The following is a 20,802-nucleotide window of genomic DNA, read 5'->3' on the forward strand; positions in this document are numbered from 1 at the left end:
GTGTATGTATGTGAATTGTTAGATCATATCCTTTTGTCTATATTCCTCTTGGATTACTTGACTTTTCTTTATTGACTGTGTCCTTATTTGACTATTTTCTAATTATTTCTGTATTATAGTGTGAATGCTATCCTTTGTCATTTGTTGTAGATATTTTTCCAAATCCATTTGCCTTTTAATTTGTTATGTCTTATTTTCACAGAGAGGTTTTTTTTGTTGTTGTTGTTGGCGGTGGGGAGCAGTAGCCACTCTTGTCATTCTTTTTTTCCTTTATAGCTTCAAACTTTGTTATGCTTTAGAACTTCCTTGTTCTAGGCCTGTATAGGCTTCCCTGGTGGCTCAGAGGTTAAAGCATCTGCCTCCTATGTGGGAGACCTGGGTTCGATCCCTGGGTCGGGAAGATCCCCTGGAGAAGGAAATGGCAATCCACTTCAGTATTTTTGCCTGGAGAATCCCGTGGACGGAGAAGCCTAGTAGGTTACAGTCCACGGGGTCGCAAAGAGTCGGATACGACTGAGCAACTTCACCTTACCTTCACCTAGGACTGTATAATTTTTCTCATATGTGCTATCAGCACTGTTCAAAAATGTTGCTTGGAACAGTTAGATAATTAACTCCTCTGTGTGTCTTCTAGTCCTACTAGTTTGTTCTTGCTCACTGGTTCTTGATGTCAGAGTCAGAGAATGTTTGGGAGACCGTGTTCATTGAACCCTTGGTGATCGCCCCATGGTCACACCCAGCCGTTTTACAGCAGCACTGAGAATAAAGCCCAGGGTTCCTTATTTTCAGTTCTTTCCCTTTTCCATCTTTAATTTGGGTACATGAGCCCTGGACTGCAGTGTGCTTCTTCAGCCCTGGGCTGCTGTTGTGTACCAGCAGAGTATGAGGCGCTGATGATAAAAGTTATGAACAGAATGGACCCAGCATCTGACGCTGTGGAATTAATAGTTTAATGTACAAGGCAGACAGTGAGAAGTAGACATATATACTGATTTGGGATAAGGGCTGTGAAAGACAGGAAATCATCGGAATGGAGGAGAACAGTGGGGCCTTGAGGCTGCTGAGACAGGGCAGCTGGAGAACGCTGCCTGAGCAAGTGATGTGAAAGATGGAAAGGAGCCGGGACGGGTTCAGGGGAAGAGAGTCCAGGCCGAGTGGACGGAAGCTCTGAGGTGGAGGCAAGCACAGCTGCTGGTCCTGCATGAGAGCAGGTATAAACGGCTTCTCCAGCAATGGGATAATTGGCAGATTGCTGGTTAACTCTTACCATCAGCCTTTTTGAACACTTTCAGAAAACTCCATTGACGCTGACTTTGTAGAAATCTGTGCTGTTCAATCCTCTCTAAAAACCGTACAGAATGCTGGAAAGATCTGGCGATACCATCTTCATTTTCATATTGTTAGGTGAAATTTTATCTTGTAGTGAAAACATATCTTCATTTGGGTGAGAACACATGCTGAGTTTTCTGGAGTGGCTGGTTATAACTAGAAGTGATAGTAAAAACAAATTCCCTTCAGATGGGGCTTATTTCAGACAGATACAGAATATTGTATGTAAATCTGTTTATCCTCCTATAAAAATGAAATAAGAGGAAAGACGTGTTATCACAGCTAAAACAGAAATAATGGAAAAATGTTGCAGTGTTTGTTTAGCACGTTAATATTTTTCAGACATTAAATTGTCCTGTGCTGGTATTCCTATAGCATCTGTGTGTATATGAGTCTCGGAGTTCTGTGTTGTTATCATCCTGTGCATAAATTTACTTACAGGTTTCATTATTTTTTTTAAAGCTATGTGAGGACAGAGAAGTGACTTTTTTTTCACTTTATTGTCATCTTAAAAGTGGCTTTTCCAAAGTGTATGCAGTTCTTTGTTACGGTTAAAATTCACTAGACCCTCCTGTATTCAAGGCTCTCTTGGCTTTTTTAGTATGCTTTTCACCTTTTGAAAAATAGAATGAAGATTCTCAAGGAAGTCGTGTATATTTTTCCCATGAACAGAACATATTTTACATATATTGTAGAGATAAGAGGGAGGTTTGAATTCTATAATATTCTTCTTTAAGGTGGGAAAAGGACTTCAGTTATATAATTCATGTTTAATTGTTTGTTAGTCCCTGAGGAATGGTAAACCCTTACCATTATTAAAGATTTTTCTTGGGCTTTGCTCATTAGTGAGACATCTTGTTCCAGGTCCTGGAATGGCACTGTCGAGTAAGACCTTGTCTCAGAGACTTGTGGGGAAAACACTCATGTAAGCACATCGTCTGATGCGATAAATGCTGAGGGACTTTTGTAGGACATATTTGGGGGCACAGAGAGGAGGGTGATCTGTTTTGATAAGTGTCGAAGAGGTGACAGTTTGTTACCACAGAAGTTGTCACCAACAAGAAGCCTTTGAATAACATTGGAGATGAACCTTCTAGGTTCAGTTCAGTCGCTCAGTCGTGTCCGACTCTTTGCGACCCCATGAATCGCAGCATGCCAGGCCTTCCTGTCCATCACCATCTCCCGGAATTCACTCAGACTCATGTCCATCGAGTCCGTGATGCCATCCAGCCATCTCATCCTCTGTCGTCCCCTTCTCCTCCTGCCCCCAATTCCTCCCAGCATCAGAGTCTTTTCCAATGAGTTAACTCTTTGCATGAGGTGGCCAAAGTACTGGAGTTTTAGCTTTAGCATCATTCCTTCCAAAGAAATCCCAGGGCTGATCTCCTTCAGAATGGACTGGTTGGATCTCCTTGCAGTCCAAGGGACTCTCAAGAGTCTTCTCCAACACCACAGTTCAAAAGCATCAATTCTTTGGCGCTCAGCCTTTTTCACAGTCCAACTCTCACATCCATACATGACCACAGGAAAAACCATAGCCTTGACTAGACGGACCTTAGTCGGCAAAGTAATGTCTCCGCTTTTGAGTATACTATCTAGGTTGGTCATAACTTTTCTTCCAAGGAGTAAGTGTCTTTTAATTTCATGGCTGCAGTAACCATCTGCAGTGATTTTGGAGTCCCCAAAAATAAAACCTAACACTGTTTCCACTGTTTCCCCATCTATTTCCCATGAAGTGATGGGACCGGATGCCATGATCTTCGTTTTCTGAATGTTGAGCTTTAAGCCAACTTTTTCGCTCTCTTCTTTCACTTTCATCAAGAGGCTTTTTAGTTCCTCTTCACTGTCTGCCATAAGGGTGGTGTCATCTGCATATCTGAGGTGATTGATATTTCTCCCGGCAATCTTGATTCCAGCTTGTGCTTCTTCCAGTCCAGCGTTTCTCATGATGTACTCTGCATATTAGTTAAATAAGCAGGGTGACAATATACAACCTTGACGTACTCCTTTTCCTATTTGGAACCAGTCTGTTGTTCCATGTCCAGTTCTAACTGTTGCTTCCTGACCTGCATACCGATTTCTCAAGAGGCAGGTTAGGTGGTCTGGTATTCCCATCTCTTTCAGAATTTTCCACAGTTTCTTGTGATCCACACAGTCAAAGGCTTTGGCATAGTCAATAAAGCAGAAATAGATGTTTTTCTGGCACTCTCTTGCTTTTTCCATGATCCAGCGGATGTTGGCAATTTGATCTCTGGTTCCTCTGCCTTTTCTAAAACCAGCTTGAACATGAGGAAGTTCACATTTCATGTATTGCTGAAGCCTGGCTTGGAGAATTTTGAGCATTACCTTACTAGCATGTGAGATGGGTGCAATTGTGTGGTAGTTTGAGCATTCTTTGGCATTGCCTTTCTTCGGGATTGGAATGCAAACTGCCCTTTTCCAGTCCTGTGGCCACTGCTGAGTTTTCCAAATTTGCTGGCATATTGAGTGCAGCACTTTCACAGCATCATCTTTCAGGATTTGAAACAGCTCAACTGGAATTCCATCACCTCCACTAGCTTTGTTCGTAGTGATGCTTTCTAAGGCCCACTTGATGTCTGGCTCGAGATTAGTGATCAGATCATCATGATTATCTGGGTTGTGCCAGGTGGTTGTGTTAATGGTGAGTTCCAAGGTGGATGATGGAGAGAAGGGGTGGGAGGTGGACTGGAAAGCCTTGAGGGGACCTTTGGTGAAGGGCCATTCACGTCTGTGAAGGAGTTTGGACTTGGTTTTGTTGGAAATGGACAAGCACCAGGGATTTTGAAGGAGCAGAAGGATAGGCTCTGTTCACCTTTCTTTTTGACAAAGATAACTTGGGATACAGTTGAGGAAAGGTTAGAAGGGAAGAGCCTGAAGTTGGGAAGACCTGTTAGGAGGCTGTTATGAGAGTCTAAGCTAGAGATGATGAGCCTGAATTGGGATATTAGCAGAGGAAGAGAGAAAAGGTGAAACATCTCAGAAGCACTTCTGAGGCAGTAATCCTCAGGCTAAATCCAGTCTCTGGCCCAGGGAGTGTGCACTGTAATGGAGCCAACACTGTGTGAGGCAGCGGCAAGCTGAGACTCTGGGCTTTGTATCCTGACTCTTGCCGTCACCTGGAGTCTCCTAATTATTTGGAGTTTTTGTTGGTCAAGGCAAGGCACTGGTCCTTCCTGGTTCTTCAGTTCTGGGATTCTGTTATGGGGAAATGGAAGCAAAGGAAACAGAAAACTCAAACCAACCTAATGCAGTTCAGAGCTGCACAGCCCCTTTTTCTTTTGCAGCTGGTATTGTACTGAAAAATTTGAAACAGAAGAAAAAATCAGGTGTTGGATTAGTAAGGTGTTAATTCTCCAAGTTTTATAATTGTGTGATTGAGAACAAACAGTTCTTGATTCACTTGCCTAATATGTGTTTTTTCTCTTTCTAATACTGTGTTGATATAATTTCCCTTTGTTTTTCTTCAGGATCTGTATTTGAAATATGTATTTAAAAGATAAAATACATATCTAAAAGACTGGCAGTTGAAATTTTCTTTTATTTTTGCCTTTGGAGAAACTTAGTTCCCTGGATTGGAATCATTTTCTGCCCATATTCTATGCTGTTGATCTCTCTTAATTTCATAAGTATTTTGAGGGATATCATTCCTGGATGAGTACATGCTCAGCATTCAGTAGACCACTGGGTCAGTAGACTTCATTCTCAAGTAAGTGGGGCAAAGCTTGTCATGGTTTAGTTTTGCCCCTCTTCCTTGAAGTAGCTTTTTGGGAGCTGTTCTTTTCTCCTGAATGGGAGTGTTAGAGACCTTTAGGAAATGATGTCATACTTGAATACTCTTCTTGCTGCAGAAACTGTACGCTAACTATCTTTATAATGATAAAAGCACTTCCTTTTTCATTCTAGTTCCAAAAGACCCAAAACCACAGTGGAGGCGTGTAGCATGGAGTTACGACTGCACCCTGCTGGCCTATGCTGAAAGCATGGGAACTGTGAGGGTGTTTGATCTCATGGGAAGTGAGCTCTTCGTTATTACTCCGGTATGTACATACCCAAAAAACTGCCTTTTATGTATAGGTGCTTGAATGAATGAGTGAATGTGATGAAAGAGGAAATATAAATCAGGATAATAAGCTGTGGAGTTAAGATCTTAGATCTAGTTAGAGGGCTGTTCATGAAATATGTCTTCTTTGTATTTTGAAATGCACTATGCAGACATCAGTTCAGTTCAGTCGCTCAGAGGTGTCTGATTCTTTGCAACCCCATGGATTGTGTGCCAGGCTTCCCTTCCCTACCAAATTGCAGAGCTTACTCAAACTAACCTACCATTATTACAAGATGGTAGTAAGTAAGTACTAAATAAGAGGGGAGAAAGTGGTAATAAAGTTCCAGTGAAGGAAAGAAGTCAATGGGCCATTGGAACAGAACCAGCCTGAGAGGAGTTAGAATTTGTTACCATAAAAAGGTAGAAATTGAGAGGGAGGGTGAAGAAAAAAAAATTAACGGTGGTAGTAACTTATATTTGTGTAGTGCTTTGTGTTTCGTTAACCACTGATGTATATTCCTGTGTGATATTCACAACACCCTTTGAGTAGACTGGGTACACAGTCTCCTCATTTTACAGTTTAGAGGGCTTACACTGTGAGGAACAAAATGACTTTTCCCCTGGTGATCCAGTTAATTAGTGTCTCTTTTAGGAGTTCAGTGCTTTCTTTCTTTCTTTCTTTTTTTTTCCCTTAACTTTGCATCCTCCTTCCTCGGGTGAACAAAGTACAGGGCAGGAAGAACAGTGGCCCTAATTCTGGCTGCTTTTTAGAATCACCTGTGAAGCTTTATAAAGAACAGAACATGAAACAAAACAAATGACTGGATTTCCCAGGCTACACTCAGAGAAAGTCTGACTTAATTGATCTGAGCAGGACCTGAAGGATAATGTTTCAGGTCTTTCAACTGATTCTAGTGAGAAGCTGGGAGTGAGAACCAAGGATATAGAAAATGGTTTTTGTTAAAAAATGAGTGGAAAAACTTGAAAAAGTACACTGTGCTCATGTCATAGAAGTTCTGGGGAACCAAACAAAGAAGGTTGACTTACTATTTTCTAGAGTAGCACTGTTTGTGCTGAGTCACTTAAGTTGTGTCCGACTCTTTGTGACCCTATGGACTGCAGTCTGTCAGACTCTTCTGTACATATGATTCTCTAGGCAAGAACACTGGAGTGGTTTGCCATGCCCTCCTCCAGGGGATCTTCCCGACCCAGAGATTGAACTCACGTCTCTTTTATCTCCTGCATTGACATTGGGTTCTTTACTACTAGCGACACCTGGGAAGCCCTGCTGCTGCTAAGTTGCTTCAGTTGTGTCTGACTCTGTGCGACCCCATAGACGGCAGCCCACCAGGCTCCCCCATCCCTGGGATTCTCCAGGCAAGAACACTGGAGTGGGTTGCCATTTCCTTCTCCAATGCATGAAAGTGAAAAGTGAAAGTGAAGTCGCTCAGTCGTGTCCAACTCTTAGCGACCCCATGGACTGCAGCCTACCAGGCTCCTCCGTCCATGGGATTTTCCAGGCAAGAGTACTGGAGTGGGATGCCATTGCCTTCTCCAGGGAAGCCCTAACACTGTTCAATAGAAATTTAATGTGAGCTGTAAATGTTATCACATGTAATGTAAAATTTTTTAGTAACATTAAGTTCAACAGGTGAAATTAATTTTATTTAACATATCCAAAATGATTGCATGTTGAAATGACTGTAAAAATTATCAATAAAATATTCCACATTATTTGTTCGGTACTAAGTCTTTGAAATTTGGTCTTTTTATGTTTTTAGCTTATCTCTGTTTGTATCTATCAGATGTTCCATAGCCACATGTGGCTACACTATTGATATTTTATTGAGTGGTTTTAGACAGTGAGGGTCCACTGAGGGTGGCAAATGTGATTCCTAAGGTGCACATGCCTCCAGAACTAGCAAATATAGCCTGATATTTAGTTGATGGAAAAAGGCTGGCGTTGAGCGACTGTTTTGAGTCCTTCCCTTTAAATTGCTGATTAGGCAAATGAAAATAACTGGAGATTTCTTTCTTCTTCTGTCTTTCTTTTTAATGTAACACTGGTTACTACTGGCAGTGGAAAGTAACATTTGAGAGCTTATGTCTGAATTCTGTATCTTAGAATTCTTTGAGGCTGAATGATAGAATTAGTTTTTTTCTTTTTTCTTTTTCTCCCCTTATTTTGCAATGGAAATATAGTCTGAACAGTAATTCAGTTATTAAGTGAACATCTCATCCAAAGAGGATGTTGTGGTTCCAGCCTGTGGTTGGCAGGGCTGGTTTAGACTTGGATGTGTAGTTCTGGGCACTTTGGCTTAGATGATTCTTCATATACAGTCAGTTCTGGGGCTATCTTAAGGTATGTCTGGCAAGGCCAGTGTCTTGAATATCCTTCCATTATACATGTGGTAACCTATATCTAGTATTTTTTAGTGACTTAATTTCTCTCTCTTCCATAGGCATCTGGTTTAGCAGGCGATTTGAGCTATGCGATTGCTGGGCTGATATTTTTAGAATATAAAGCAAGTGCACAGTGGTCTGCAGAGCTCTTGGTCATCAATTACCGAGGAGAACTTAGAAGCTACCTTGTAAGGTAAAAATACACTTTATTTGAGATGCCCTGTTTGAAATAATGTTTACTTCCTTGCTTTAGTGTTAGATTTTGGTGTTTTTTTTTTTTCCTTTCAGCGTTTTATTTTGAAAAATTGCAAATACAAAAGAAAGGTTGATTTACTGTACAGCACAGAGAGCCTGTAGTCAGTGTCTTGTAACAACCTATAAATGGAAAATAATCTGAAAAATAATATATGTGTATTACTGAACTACCTCACTGTGTACCTGAAACATTGTAAGTCAACTATACTTCAATAAAATATGTACGTTAAGAAACAAAGGGGAGATATATTCATTCACACTTAAGAGAAATTTAAAAGGATCAGCTGTTAGTCTATGCTTTGTTAAATAAACCTGTATATAATTTTAAAAGGTTGAAAGAATTTTGTAGTAAGCTCTCATATACCTCTACTTAAATTCTGTTCAGCATTTTGTTGTACGTACTGTGTCATATTTCCATCTAGTTCTCTGGCCGTTAGTCAGTCCTATTTTTAATGTATTTCAGAGTCAGTACTTATTATTTTAGAATAGTGATAGTGAAGTTGCTCCGTCGTGTCTGACTCTTTGTGAACGCGTAGACTGTAGCGTTCCAGGCTCCTCCGTCCATGGGATTTTCCAGGCAAGAATACTGGAGTGGGTTGCCATGCATATTTTAGTATGCATATGATTAATTAAAGTTCAGAATGTACTTAGTTTTTTTTTCGATTGAGAAAATTTGCGTGCAGTGAAATGCGCAGGCCTTAACCGTACCAGCTAGTGAATTATGACAAATGCATATACCTTTGTGCAATCCAAAGCCCTGTCAAGATACAGAACACTACCATCAAGCAAGCAAGTTCCCTCATGCCTCTTCTTAGTAAAGCTTTGTCCATTCCCACCCTCACAGGAACTGCTATTTATAATTTTTCTTCATCATAGATTAGTTTTGCCTGTCCTAGTGATTTACATGAACAGACTCATAGAGCATGTACTGTTTTCATTTGTCTTCTTTCATTCACCGTGTCTTGAGACTCATCCTTATTTTTATATGCATCAGTGGTTTATTCTTTTTATGGCTGCTTAGTACTTCATTGTATGGCTATCTCACTAGTCTTAGTTTGGGTTGTTATAACAAAATACCATAACTGGGTGGCTTAGCAATAACAAATTTATTTCTGACAGTTCTGGAGGCTGGAAGTCTGAGATCAGGGTTTCAGCCTGATCAGGTTCTGGTGAGAGCTCTTTTTTGGGTGCAGACTGCCCACTTCTCCTTATATCCACACACGATAGAGAGACAGCTAGTTAGTTCTCTAACCTCTTATAAAGGCACTAAACCCATCTTGACCTAATAGCTCCCAAAGATCCTACCTCCAGATATCATCACATTGATATTAGGGTCTTAAATGAATTTGAGGGGGTACAAACATTCAATCTGTGGGGATCAAAAATCCTCAGCCCATAGCACTCCTGATCTGTTTATCTATTCTTCTATTGATGGAGCTCTCAGTTTCCAGTTTTGTAAATAAAACAGCTGTGACCACTCTTGTGTAAGTCTTTATGGATAAATGCTTTCATTTCTCTTGGCTTAGTATCTTTGAGTGGAATTCCTGAGTCATAGAGTGGATATAGTTTGTTTTTTATGAGAGATTGCCAGACCTTTTTCAGAGTGGGTATAGCATTCATAGTCCTACTAATAATTTATCAAAGTTCTGGTGGTTTTACATCCTCAGCAATATTTAAGGATATAAATTTGGTGGTGTCTGTCTTTATAAATGTAGACATTTTAATGGGTATTTAGTGGCATCTCACTGTGGTTTAATGGTATTTATTTCTTACTTACCTTCTTGAATTTAGTGTTGGAACACATCAGAGCTATCAGGAGAGCCACTGTTTCAGCTTCAGCAGTCATTATCCTCATGGAATCAACACAGCTATTTACCATCCCGGGCACAGGTAAGCAGCCGTTTGCTCTCATATTTAGTGGAGTATTAAAGTGGATATAGAAGCCTTGGCACAGTTTCAGAAGGAAGAAATTGTCTGTTCTGATTTTTATTTTGACTTCATTTCCTCTTCTTGTGTATCGTTGCCTTAATGTCTGTGGTATTATTGTAGTCCCCTTCTGAACATTCATGCTCATCTGTCTGGCACACTGAGCTTCTTGGAGCCAGAATGGGCATTGGGAATATTCACTCAGGAATGTCTCCTCTCTTTGTTCTCTGAGTCTTTTCATATTTGTAAAATGAAGATAATACAGAACACGTCGCATTGTTGAGGCAGTTTAAAAGCAGTTATATGAAATGCCTTGGCGTAGAAGGACCTCAGTAGCTGTTCTTCCCTTCCTCTGTCGTTCTTTGCAAGTTGGGGCTGCACTGATTATTACATAGTCAATTTCTGCCACTCCAGGCACAACTCCGAGATACTGTGGACTCAGTTCCAGACCTCTGCAGTCAGAGAGATATTGTTGCAATAAAGGGAGTCACACACATTTTTGATTTCTTAGTGCCTATAAAAGTACATTTACATTATACTGTAATTTTAATTGTGCAATAGCATTATGTTTAAAAAATGTACATACCTTAATAAAAAAGTACAAAACAGTTTAACAGTAGTAACATCAAAGATCACTGATCTCAGATCGTCATAACAAATACATTAATAATGAAAAAGTTTGAAATATTGAGAGAATTACCAAAATGTGGCACAGAGACATGCAATAATTGCTGTTGGAAAACTGACACTTTAGACTTGCTCTGTGTGAGGCTGCCACAGACTTTCAGTTTGTAAAACAAAAAAGCAGTATTTGTGAAGTGCAGGAAAGCAAAACAGAGTGAAACAAAGTTGGCTTGTGTGTGTGATTCTTCCTGTGTGCCGCTTATCCATGTATTTGCCAGCTACGCAGAGGGTTACCTAAAACTTTCGACATTTTCTGCTTCCCATGATTTCTCCCTTTGACTTTGTTATTTGTGAATGAAATTTACATATATTTTATTACTTAGTCAGGCTAACTTTTTGGTTCTCTAAAACGGAGGAATAAATATCAAATTGAGCCAGGCAAACCTTGCTTGAGTTCTGAATATTGAGACTTATCCTCTTGGCAAGTACTTAAACGCTGGTCCTCAAGTGTACTTAAAATATTTTAATTGAAAACGTATGGAAGTTTTCTTTCTGTTTGATCATAGGTCTGTCCTTCTGGTGATTCAGAATGTTATGATTATGAAGTTTTTATACTAAAGAGTACACACACACACCTATATAGCTCCAATGATTTCCTGTTTTTACTTTCTTGATCTCGTCCCCTCCGGTCCCCTGTTGATAACCACAGTCCTAAGTTTTGCTTAGATCTCTTGCTTTCTTTACAGTTTACCACTTATTCATATTTAGTTATGAGTGTATTTGTTGTTGTTGTTGAGTTGCTAAGTAGTGTCTGGCTCTTTGCGATCCCATGGACTGCAGCAGGCCAGGCTTCCCTGTCCTTCATTATCTCCTGGAGTTTGCTCAGATTTGTTTCCATTGAGTTGGTAATGCCATCCAACCATCTCATCCTCTGTCACCACCTTTTCCTCTTGCCCTCCTCAATCTTTCCCAGCATCAGGGTCTTTTCCAGTGGGTTTGCTTTTTGCATTAGGTGGCCAAAGTTATTGGAGCTTCAGCATCAGTCATTCCAATGAATATTCAGGGTTGATATCTTTTAGGATTGACTGGTTTGATCTCCTTTCTGTTCAAAGGACTCTGAAGAGTCTTCTCCAGCACCACAGTTTGAAAGCATCAATTCTTGGACACTTAGTCTCCTTTGTGGTCCAACTCTCACATCCATATGTGACTATTGGAAAAAACATAGCTTTGACTATATGGACCTTTGTCGGCAAAGTGATGTCTCTGCTTTTTACTATGATGTCTAGGTTTGTCATATGAATTTGTAAATGGAGTCACATAGGACAGGGGTCCCCTACCCCAGCGGTGCAAATAGATCACAGAGCAGGAAGTCAGCAGCAGTCCTGCGAGCTGAACTTCATCTGTCACTCTCCTATAGCTCTCATTACTCCCGAATCATCCCCCTAACTCTGGCTTTTGCTTTGTTTATTTCATGATGACTCCTCCATTGTCTGTCTGTTTTTTTTTTTTTTTAAACCAAGGTCAGTATTAGACTTCTTAGCAGTATTTCAGGAAGCTAAGTGAGGTTCTCTTGGGATCATAGGTTTGAAATGATCATACACTCAGTAGTTATTACATGATAATAACTTGTCATAAGTGAGACTATTCATTATTTCTTAAGGCTTTCACTTTGTGGCATAGGATGTAAGTAAATAGAAGTATTTTTGGAGGAGTGGACTCAAAATGAAAGTTTTGGAAAGGTGAATTATAAAACCACTGAAGGAGAGCCTCTTCTTGGTTTTGCAGTCATATACAATTTGTGACAGCAGTCAACTTGGAGATGGATGACTGCATTAAGGTTTCTGAATGAGGATTGTTATAAAGCAAGGAATACATGTAAATGTCTTGTTGTGCATGACAGAAATATTGCTAGTTGTTTATATTTTCCATTATGTGATCTTTTTTTAAATGAAAGAACCTGAAATATTCATCACATTTTTTATTTATTTTTGGTTAGTTTAGTAATGTGAGCCTGTGATATTTTTCATCCACAAGGATTCTGTAAATGTGAAATAAATCAGCCAGACTGGAGTTAGGATAAATTGGTGATATACAAACTCAAGGTTTTATGCTGGGAGCACTATTGAAGAAGAGAAATTGAGGTGTAAGTTGGGTAATATGAAAGAAAAATTAGTTGAGAAGCTTTGGGATAAGCTCTGTGGATTTGCTGATTTTGACTGTTTTCCTTTTCGTCTTCCTACTCACAGCGTAAGAATGCATTTTATCCTCTCCAGACTATCTCGTATTCCAGTTTTGCTCTCCCTCCTACACTTACCCCAACACGTCCTTCTGTTTTCTGTTCTCAGTGTTGCCTTTGTGTGTTAGATTTGGCTTATATTGTACCCGGATTCCAGCTAGGAGAAATCTTGTACCTCTGCATTTTTAGAAGGGACTACATTAAACTTTTAGTACAGGTGGGTTCTGTTCTTGGTGGTGATTAGGTTGTGGTGTCTGCCCTCTAGGAGTGTACAGTCTATCTTAGGAGTCACACATTCACAAATAAGGGCACCCACGTAATATGAATAAGTTAAAATAAAATACAGTAGTCTGCCCTATCCACAGGGTGTATGTCCCTGTGGACATACACAGGGGATTCCTGAAACTTCAAATAGTACTGAACCCTGCATATAGTGTTTTTTTTTTTTTTCTCCCACATACATACATACCTGTGGTAAAGTTTAATGTGTAAATGAGGCACAGGAAGAGAATATTTGAACTGCCAGCATCACTACTCTTGTGCTTTGGGACCATTATTAAGTAAAATAAGGCTTACATGAACACAAGCATTACAGTACCTCACCATCCATCTCTGATAACCTGGAGGGCTGCTGAGTGCCCGAAGTGTGGGACGCACTGGCCAACGGCACGTCGTCTCTCGGGGCAGGATGGAGCAGGATGGCGCGGGAAGGCACAGGATTTCGTTACACTGCTCAGAGTGGTGTGCAGTTTAAAACTGTGAATGGTTTATTTATGGAATGTTCCATTTCATGTTTTTGGGCTGCAGTTGACTGGGTAACTGAAGTTGCAAAAGGTGAAACTGTGGGTAGGGGATTACTGTGTATATTTTTAAATGATAGCTTCTGCTTTCAACAGCTTTTTGTTGTTGTTGTTGTTTTGAGGTTTTGATCCTAATTTTATTGTAAATTTCTACAAGCAAAATCTGACTTATTCAACTTTGAGCCTCCAACAGTTCTTTGATAACTGCTCAAACATAATTAGTTTTGGAAGCTAACTTTTTCTAAGTCCTGAATTATATCTCCACAAACACAAAAGGTGGAAAACAAGCCTCTTTTCTTGGTCCCTTTTGAGAAGCCACTCATTCTTGGAATCCTTGATGATGCTTTGGTATTTTAAGTGTATAGTTCAGTGATTTTTAATAAATAAGTAGGGTTGTGCAAGCTGTACGCCAGTCAGTTCTAGAATATTTCCAGTGCTCCTAAAGATCTCTCATGCCCGTGAGTTTCATGGAATGTAAACCACAACCTCCATAAAACTGTAATAAAGATTGAATTGGAGAGAAAAAAGATCCTTTAAGCAGGTTTTCATTTGAACACTTTCTTTTTAAGTTTTAAAATTAACTTTTAATTCACATATAGTAAAAAGGGTGTATGTTTTTAAAAAAATTATTGAAGTATAGTTGATTGACAATATTGTATTTATTCTTTACTGTAGAGTGACTCAGTTGTACACATATATATTCCTTTCCATATTCTTTTCCATCATGATTTCTCACAGGATATTTAATATAGTTTCCTGTGCTGTATAGGAGGACCTTGTTGTTTATCCATCTCCTGTATAATAGTTAAGCCCTGCTGCTGCTGCTGCTGCGTCGCTTCAGTCGTATCCGACTCTGTGCAACCCCATAAACGGCAGCCCACCAGGCTCCCCCATCCCTGGGATTCTTCAGGCGAGAACCTGGAGTGGGTTGCCATTTCCTTCTCCAGTGCATGAAAATGAAAAGTGAAAGTGAAGTCACTCAGTCGTATCTGACTCTCAGCAACCCCATGGACTGCAGCCCACCAGGCTCCTCCGTCCATGGGACTCTCCAGGCAAGAGTACTGGAATGGGGTACCATTACCTTCTCTGCTGATCCCAAACTCCCATTCCTTCCCTCCCGCCCCATCCTCCTCCCCCTTGGCAACCGCAAGTCTGTTCTCTATATGAGTCTGTTTTTATAGATATGTTGATTTGTATCATATTGTAGATTCCATATATAAGTTATATCGTGTGGTATTTGTCTTTTTCTTTCTGACTTTAATCTCTGGGTCCATCCATGTTGCTACAAATGGCATTTTGTATTTTTTGATGACTGAGTAATACATAAATTTTGTGTGTGTGTGTGTGTACACACCGCATCTTCTTATCCATTCATCTGTTGATGGACATTTAGGTTGTTTCCATATCTAGCCAAGTGATACTCTTGGCTATTATAAACAGTGCTACTGTGAGTACAATGGTGCATGTATCTTTTCGAAGTATAGTTTTGTCTGGGTGTATGCCAAGGAGTCAGACTGTGGGATCATAGGACTACTCTAGTTTTCTGAGGAATCTCTATACTGTTTTCCCTAGTGGTTGCACCAATTTACATTCCTACCAACTGAACACTTTTGTCTTTATGTTAAGAAAGATACCCAGGTTTACGTTAAGAAAGATACCTATGTTTCATATAGTCTATAAGGAAAAACCATGATTGATTAATAATGTTTCATGGTTATGTTTAAGGATTAATTCAAGCATTTGAGTGATTTTTTTTTTCCCTTTTAGTCACCTGTGTTAAGCCAGATACAGATTCTGCAAAAAGAGTATGAGACAACATTTACAAGGAGTAATAAGCTAGGTTGTCAGCTTACCTATATATAGAGTACAGTTAGGTAGGAGTGAATTGGCTAAAGAGCAGTTGGGTGATTGCATTCTCCTAAATGTGCGCTCATAGTATTTGCTACTATTCTGTGCAAGTCTCAGAAGATGGACGAGGAGATAGTCTTTAGAAGGCTGTTAATTTTAGGGGATACTGAGGAATGAATACCTTTAAGTAATAGCATACTGCAGTACTAAAGCGCTGTGTCTCCTGATTTGGTCATCTCTTGTGGGCTTCTGATTTCCCCTAAATCGCACTCAGCATTTTATTTTTTATTATTATTATGTATTTATTATTTATAAGCATTGCTTATTTTACTTTTTAAAATTCATTTATGTTTAATGGAAGGATAATTGCTTTACAGTATTGCATTGGTTTCTACCAAACATCAGCATGAATCAGCCATAGGTTCACCCATTTCCCTTCCATGTGAATATTCCTCCCTCAGCGTTTTAAATGCAGGCTTCCTTCACACTCATTTGCTTGAGATACCCCCTTTATCCTATGAGTTGTACTTAGTGGGGGGATCAAAAATGTCTCGTGTGAATGAGCTCTTAGGAGACATGACAACCTCACTGGCACAGAATGGAAAGAAAATAATCCTGGGCGTAGACTGGGCAGGGGTGTGGGTAGAGTACTCAGAGGGGCCCACCACCTCAGTACATCACCATCGTCTAGGGAAAGGTCCCACAAATGTTTTAATTTTATCTTGTGGAAGAGATAGTGTTGAGAATACCCTACCTTAAAGGTTTACCCAAGAGCACTTGTAAATTTGTCTTCTCTTATAAGCTGTAAGATATAGACCTATGAGATGCTTTGGGGAGCTAATCAGTGAGCCTTTATATCCATTACATTGCTGTAAAATTGCCCGTCTTTCTTTCTGGTTCCTAAGGTCATATATATTCTGTGAGAATCAGGTCAGTGGTGTGTAAAAGATATACTATATTGACAGCTGGAGGAGCAGTCACGTATAAATTGCATTAGGAAATTTCTCATAAGCCCTAGCTAGATAAGACTTAATAATTTTATGAAGGATTGCTTCTAGAAAAGGAATGAGTGCCGTGGTCCTGATCCTTGCTGATTACCTTCCACTGCAGCGAGAGAGTGTGTTTGGCCTTTGATAATGCAGGGGCTATTGACATTTGAGAGATTAATGTGCAGCTTTATAGCTGGCAAGTGTGAATGTCAGGAATTGAGTATCTTAACTTACATTAAGGAGTTTTTCATGTTGCCTTTCGAATGCTCATTCTTCCAGTGTGAGCAAATTCTTCTTTCCATGAGTTCAGGTTGGTTTTTAGAAGAGAAACAAAGAGGTACTGTTATTAGTAGAGAAAGCTGTGTCGTTTTGGCAGAGAGGAAAGTCCTTAGATGTGAATTAAGGGACTTGCTGAGCTTCATGGACTAACTTTTCTTTTTTTCTTAAACAGGTATATGTTTCTGGTGAGGCAGGGAAGTCTTAGCTACATTCTGTGATCTGTTTTTATCCAGAATATATTACAGATAGGGAGACATGCGTGACTCAGAAGCATCTTGGTTTTTTTTTTTTGGTTTTGAACCTTTAATGAGAAAAAAATATATATACTATCGAGCTCAGAAACACTGTGTGTGGCGTGTCACTGGGTCAAGGGTTAGGGACACATAGGATAGGACTAACAAACAAGATAACGTGTAAACAAAGATTCACACAACCAGAGGGAAAAACCGGCGCCTGGCACAGTTTAAGTCTCAGTTTCCTCATCACTCAGCAGCATATTGGGGATCCCACGGCTGATGGGGAACACACGTCCCGACTCTGGGCATTGCAGGGTGCCCTCCAAGACCTCCACCTCCAGCAGCACGTGGTGCATCTTTCTCAGAAATTCCTCGTTATGCTCATATCCCTGAATCGGCTCTTTAGGCACCTCGATGAGATGCAGGTTGTCCGCAGCCTCCAGAAGCGCCGCCCACTCCACTTTCGGTATCATACGCACTATGAAGTCGGGGTTGAACTCCACAGGGTTGATACGGACTTCCGTGGCCTGGAGACGCAGGGGGAAGCCACGGGGCCCCACCCCTCGCACGTGCGAGCTCAGCAAGTTGTGGGTGAGCAGCCTCATGTCTGCGCTGCGCGCTCCCGCACAGCCGGAGCCGGAAGCAGCATCTTGGTTCTTAGCAGCCTTCAGCTGTCTTTTAAGTCAATGACAGGGCTTGATTACTTTTACTTTTCTTTGGCCTACAATTGAAAAAAAATTATTTGGAAATCATTGTTAACCCATCCATCAGTCCTCTACATGGAGGGTCTTTGAAAGAAGAGGCTAGTTCTCATTTTGTTGTAGTTATTTATACTTAAGTGGGCCCTTGTAGGCCTTGATAAAGTTTTGAATTCCTGCAGGTGATAAATAACGAGTCTGTGTCTCTCCTCTTTGAGTGTTTTGGTTGTAGTTTAACCTGATATATGATAACTTTGTATGTCAGTGAATTTCCTTAATCTTAAGTAGGGTATTTTGTACCTGGGTTATACTCCCTCCCACCCTGCTCCCACTGCCACCCTCACCCGAACCCCCCCTCCCCCCGCCCCCGGCCTCTAACTTTAAGGACTATTTCCACAGTTCTTTTGCAGAATTTATGGAAATAAAATTTTAAGAAGTGACTTGGGCGAGATTGAACTTCTTATACTTGGAGTCATGCTAGCTATTGTGGATCTCTCTTAAAAGTAGAGAGATGAAAGAAGACGATTATCTTTGGTTATTTTATAGGAATTAAAGAATGATGCTTGAATATGGTTTATATAGAAAAAGAAAATAATAAAAATACATTTGTGATGTGATAGAATGTGTACTGGATTCAGTTCAGTTGCTCACTTGTATCTGACTCTTTGCGACCCCGTGGACTGCAGCACGCCAGGCTTCCCTGTCCATCACCAACTCCTGGAGTTTACTCCTGAGGGTGAAGCCAACACCACAGACCACAGAGAGAAAAGACAGAAACTGGCTTGTTGATGACCACTCACTGTTGTATCACCCAACCCTGAAGTCAGCCCCACCTCTGGGCTTTTGAGTTACATAAGCCAGGAAATTTTCTGCTCAGTTAAGCTAATTTAATTGGATTTTCACTTGTGTCTAAAAACATTCTAAAATTAATCTATATTCATATAGGAGTAATTATTATTCCCCATTATATAGAAGAGAAAACTCAAGAGTCATTTCCCCAAGGTTGAGCTTGATGGGAAGTCAGGAAGGTCTAACTATAAACCTGTCTCTCTATTCATCACCGTGCTGCCACTCAAAGAACTTCACAACGTGTCTAAGATTCACCAGGATTTAATTCGATATGATGAGAGGCCACAATATTCAGTTCAGTTCAGTTCAGTCGCTCAGTCATGTCCGACTCTTTGTGACATGAACCGCAGCACGCCAGGCCTCCTTGTCCATCACCAACTCCTGGAGTCCACCCAAACCCATGTCCATTGTGTCAGTGATGCCATCGAACCATCTCATCCTCTGTCATCCCCTTCTCCTCCTGCCCTCAATCTTTCCCAGTATCAGGGTCTTTTCAAATGAATCAGCTCTCCGCATCAGGTGGCCAAAGTATTGGAGTTTCAGCTTCAGTATCAGTCCTTCCAATGAACACCCAGGACTGATCTCCTTTAGGATGGACTGGATGGATCTCCTTGCAGTCCAAGGGACTCTCAAGAGTCTTCTCCAACACCACAGTTGAAAAGCATCAATTCTTTGGCACTCAGCTTTCTTTATAGTCCAACTCACACATCCATACATGAATACTGGAAAAACCATGACTTTGACTAGGTGGACCTTTGTTGGCAAAGTAATATCTCTGCTTTTTAATATGCTGTGTAGGTTGGTGATAGCTTTTCTTCCAAAGAGCAAGCGTCTTTTAATTTCATGGCTGCAGTCACCATCTGCAGTGATTTTGGAGACCAAGAAAATAAAGTCTGTCACTGTTTGCCATTGTTTTCCCCATCTATTTGCCATGAAGTGATGGGACCAGATGCCGCGATCTTAGTTTTCTGAATGTTGAGTTTTTAAGCCAACTTTTTCACTCTACTCTTTCATTTTCATCAAGAGTCTTTTTAGTTACTCTTCATTTTGTGCCATAAGTGTGGTGTCATCTGCATATCTGAGGGTATTGATATTTCTCCTGGCAAGCTTGATTCCAGCTTGTGCTTCATTCAGCCCAGCGTTTCTCATGATGTACTCTATAATAGAAGTTAAATAAGCAGGATGACAATATACAGCCTTTATGTACTCCTTTCCCAACTTGGAACCAGTCTGTTGTTCCATGTCCGATTCTAACTGTTGCTTCTTGACCTGCATACAAGTTTCTGCATACAGGTTTCTCAGGAGGCAGGTAAGGTGGTCTGATATTCCCAAGTCTTGAAGAATTTTCCACAGTTTCTTGTGATCCACACAATTAAAGGCTTCAGCATAATCAGTATGCCGGCAGAAGTAGATGTTTTTCTGGAACTCTCTTGCTTTTTAGATCATCCAACGGATGTTGGCAATTTGATCTCTGGTTCTTCTGACTTTTCTAAATCCAGCTTGAACATCTGGAAGTTCACAGCTCATTTACTGTTGAAGCCTGGCTTGGAGAATTTTGAGCATTACTTTGCTGATGTGTGAGATGAGTACAATTGTGCAGTAGTTTGAGCATTCTTTGGCGTTGCCCTTATTTGGGATTGGAATGAAAACTGACCTTTACCAGTCCTATGGCCACTGCTGAGTTTTCCAGATTTGCTGGCATACTGAGTGCAGCACTTACACAGCATCATCTTCCAGGATTTGAAACAGCTCAACTGGATTCCACTACCTCCTCTAGCTTTGTTGGTAGTGATGCTTCCTAAGGCCCACTTGACTTTGCATTCCAGGATGTCTGGCTTTATGTGAGTGATCGCACCATCTTGGTTATCTGGGTCATGAAGATCTTTTTCTGTATAGTTCTTCCGTGTATTCTTGCCACCTCTTCTTAATATCTTCTGCTTCTGTTAGGTCCATACCACTTCTGTCCTTTATCGAACCCATCTTTGCATGAAATGTTCCCTTGGTATCTCTAATTTTCTTGCAGAGATTTCTAGTTCTTTCCCATTCTGTTGTTCTCTATTTGCATTGATCACTGAGGAAGGCTTTCTTACCTCTCCTTGCTATTCTTTGGAACTCTGCATTCAGATGCTTATGTCTTTCCTTTTCTCCTTTGCTTTTTGCTTCTCTTCTTATCACAGTTATTTGTAAGTCCTCCCCAGACAGTCATTTTGCTTTCTTGCATTTCTTTTCCATGGGGATGGTCTGGATCCCTGTCTCCTGTACAGTGT

The 20,802-nt window shown here is 40.5% G+C and overlaps 2 protein-coding genes across 4 annotated transcripts in view; one reads left to right on the top strand and one right to left on the bottom strand.

Annotated features, from left to right (window-relative positions):
* NBAS (neuroblastoma amplified sequence) overlaps nt 1-20,802 on the top strand; it is a 335,385-nt gene that overhangs the window by 26,275 nt on the left and 288,308 nt on the right. For all 3 annotated transcript variants that reach the window (XM_018055620.1, XM_018055621.1, XM_018055622.1), the window contains exons 7-9: nt 5,254-5,387; nt 7,855-7,988; nt 9,842-9,940. In XM_018055620.1, coding sequence (XP_017911109.1) covers nt 5,254-5,387; nt 7,855-7,988; nt 9,842-9,940 — 367 coding nt within the window. The remainder of the gene's footprint in view (nt 1-5,253; nt 5,388-7,854; nt 7,989-9,841; nt 9,941-20,802) is intronic.
* Nucleotides 17,032-17,628, bottom strand: LOC108637158 (multifunctional methyltransferase subunit TRM112-like protein). Its single transcript, XM_018055623.1, has one exon. It carries the CDS (start codon nt 17,591-17,593, stop codon nt 17,216-17,218), a length of 378 nt encoding a protein of 125 aa, XP_017911112.1. The 5' UTR covers nt 17,594-17,628; the 3' UTR covers nt 17,032-17,215.

Source organism: Capra hircus, chromosome 11, assembly GCF_001704415.2.
Source record: "Capra hircus breed San Clemente chromosome 11, ASM170441v1, whole genome shotgun sequence".
NCBI lineage: Eukaryota > Metazoa > Chordata > Mammalia > Artiodactyla > Bovidae > Capra > Capra hircus.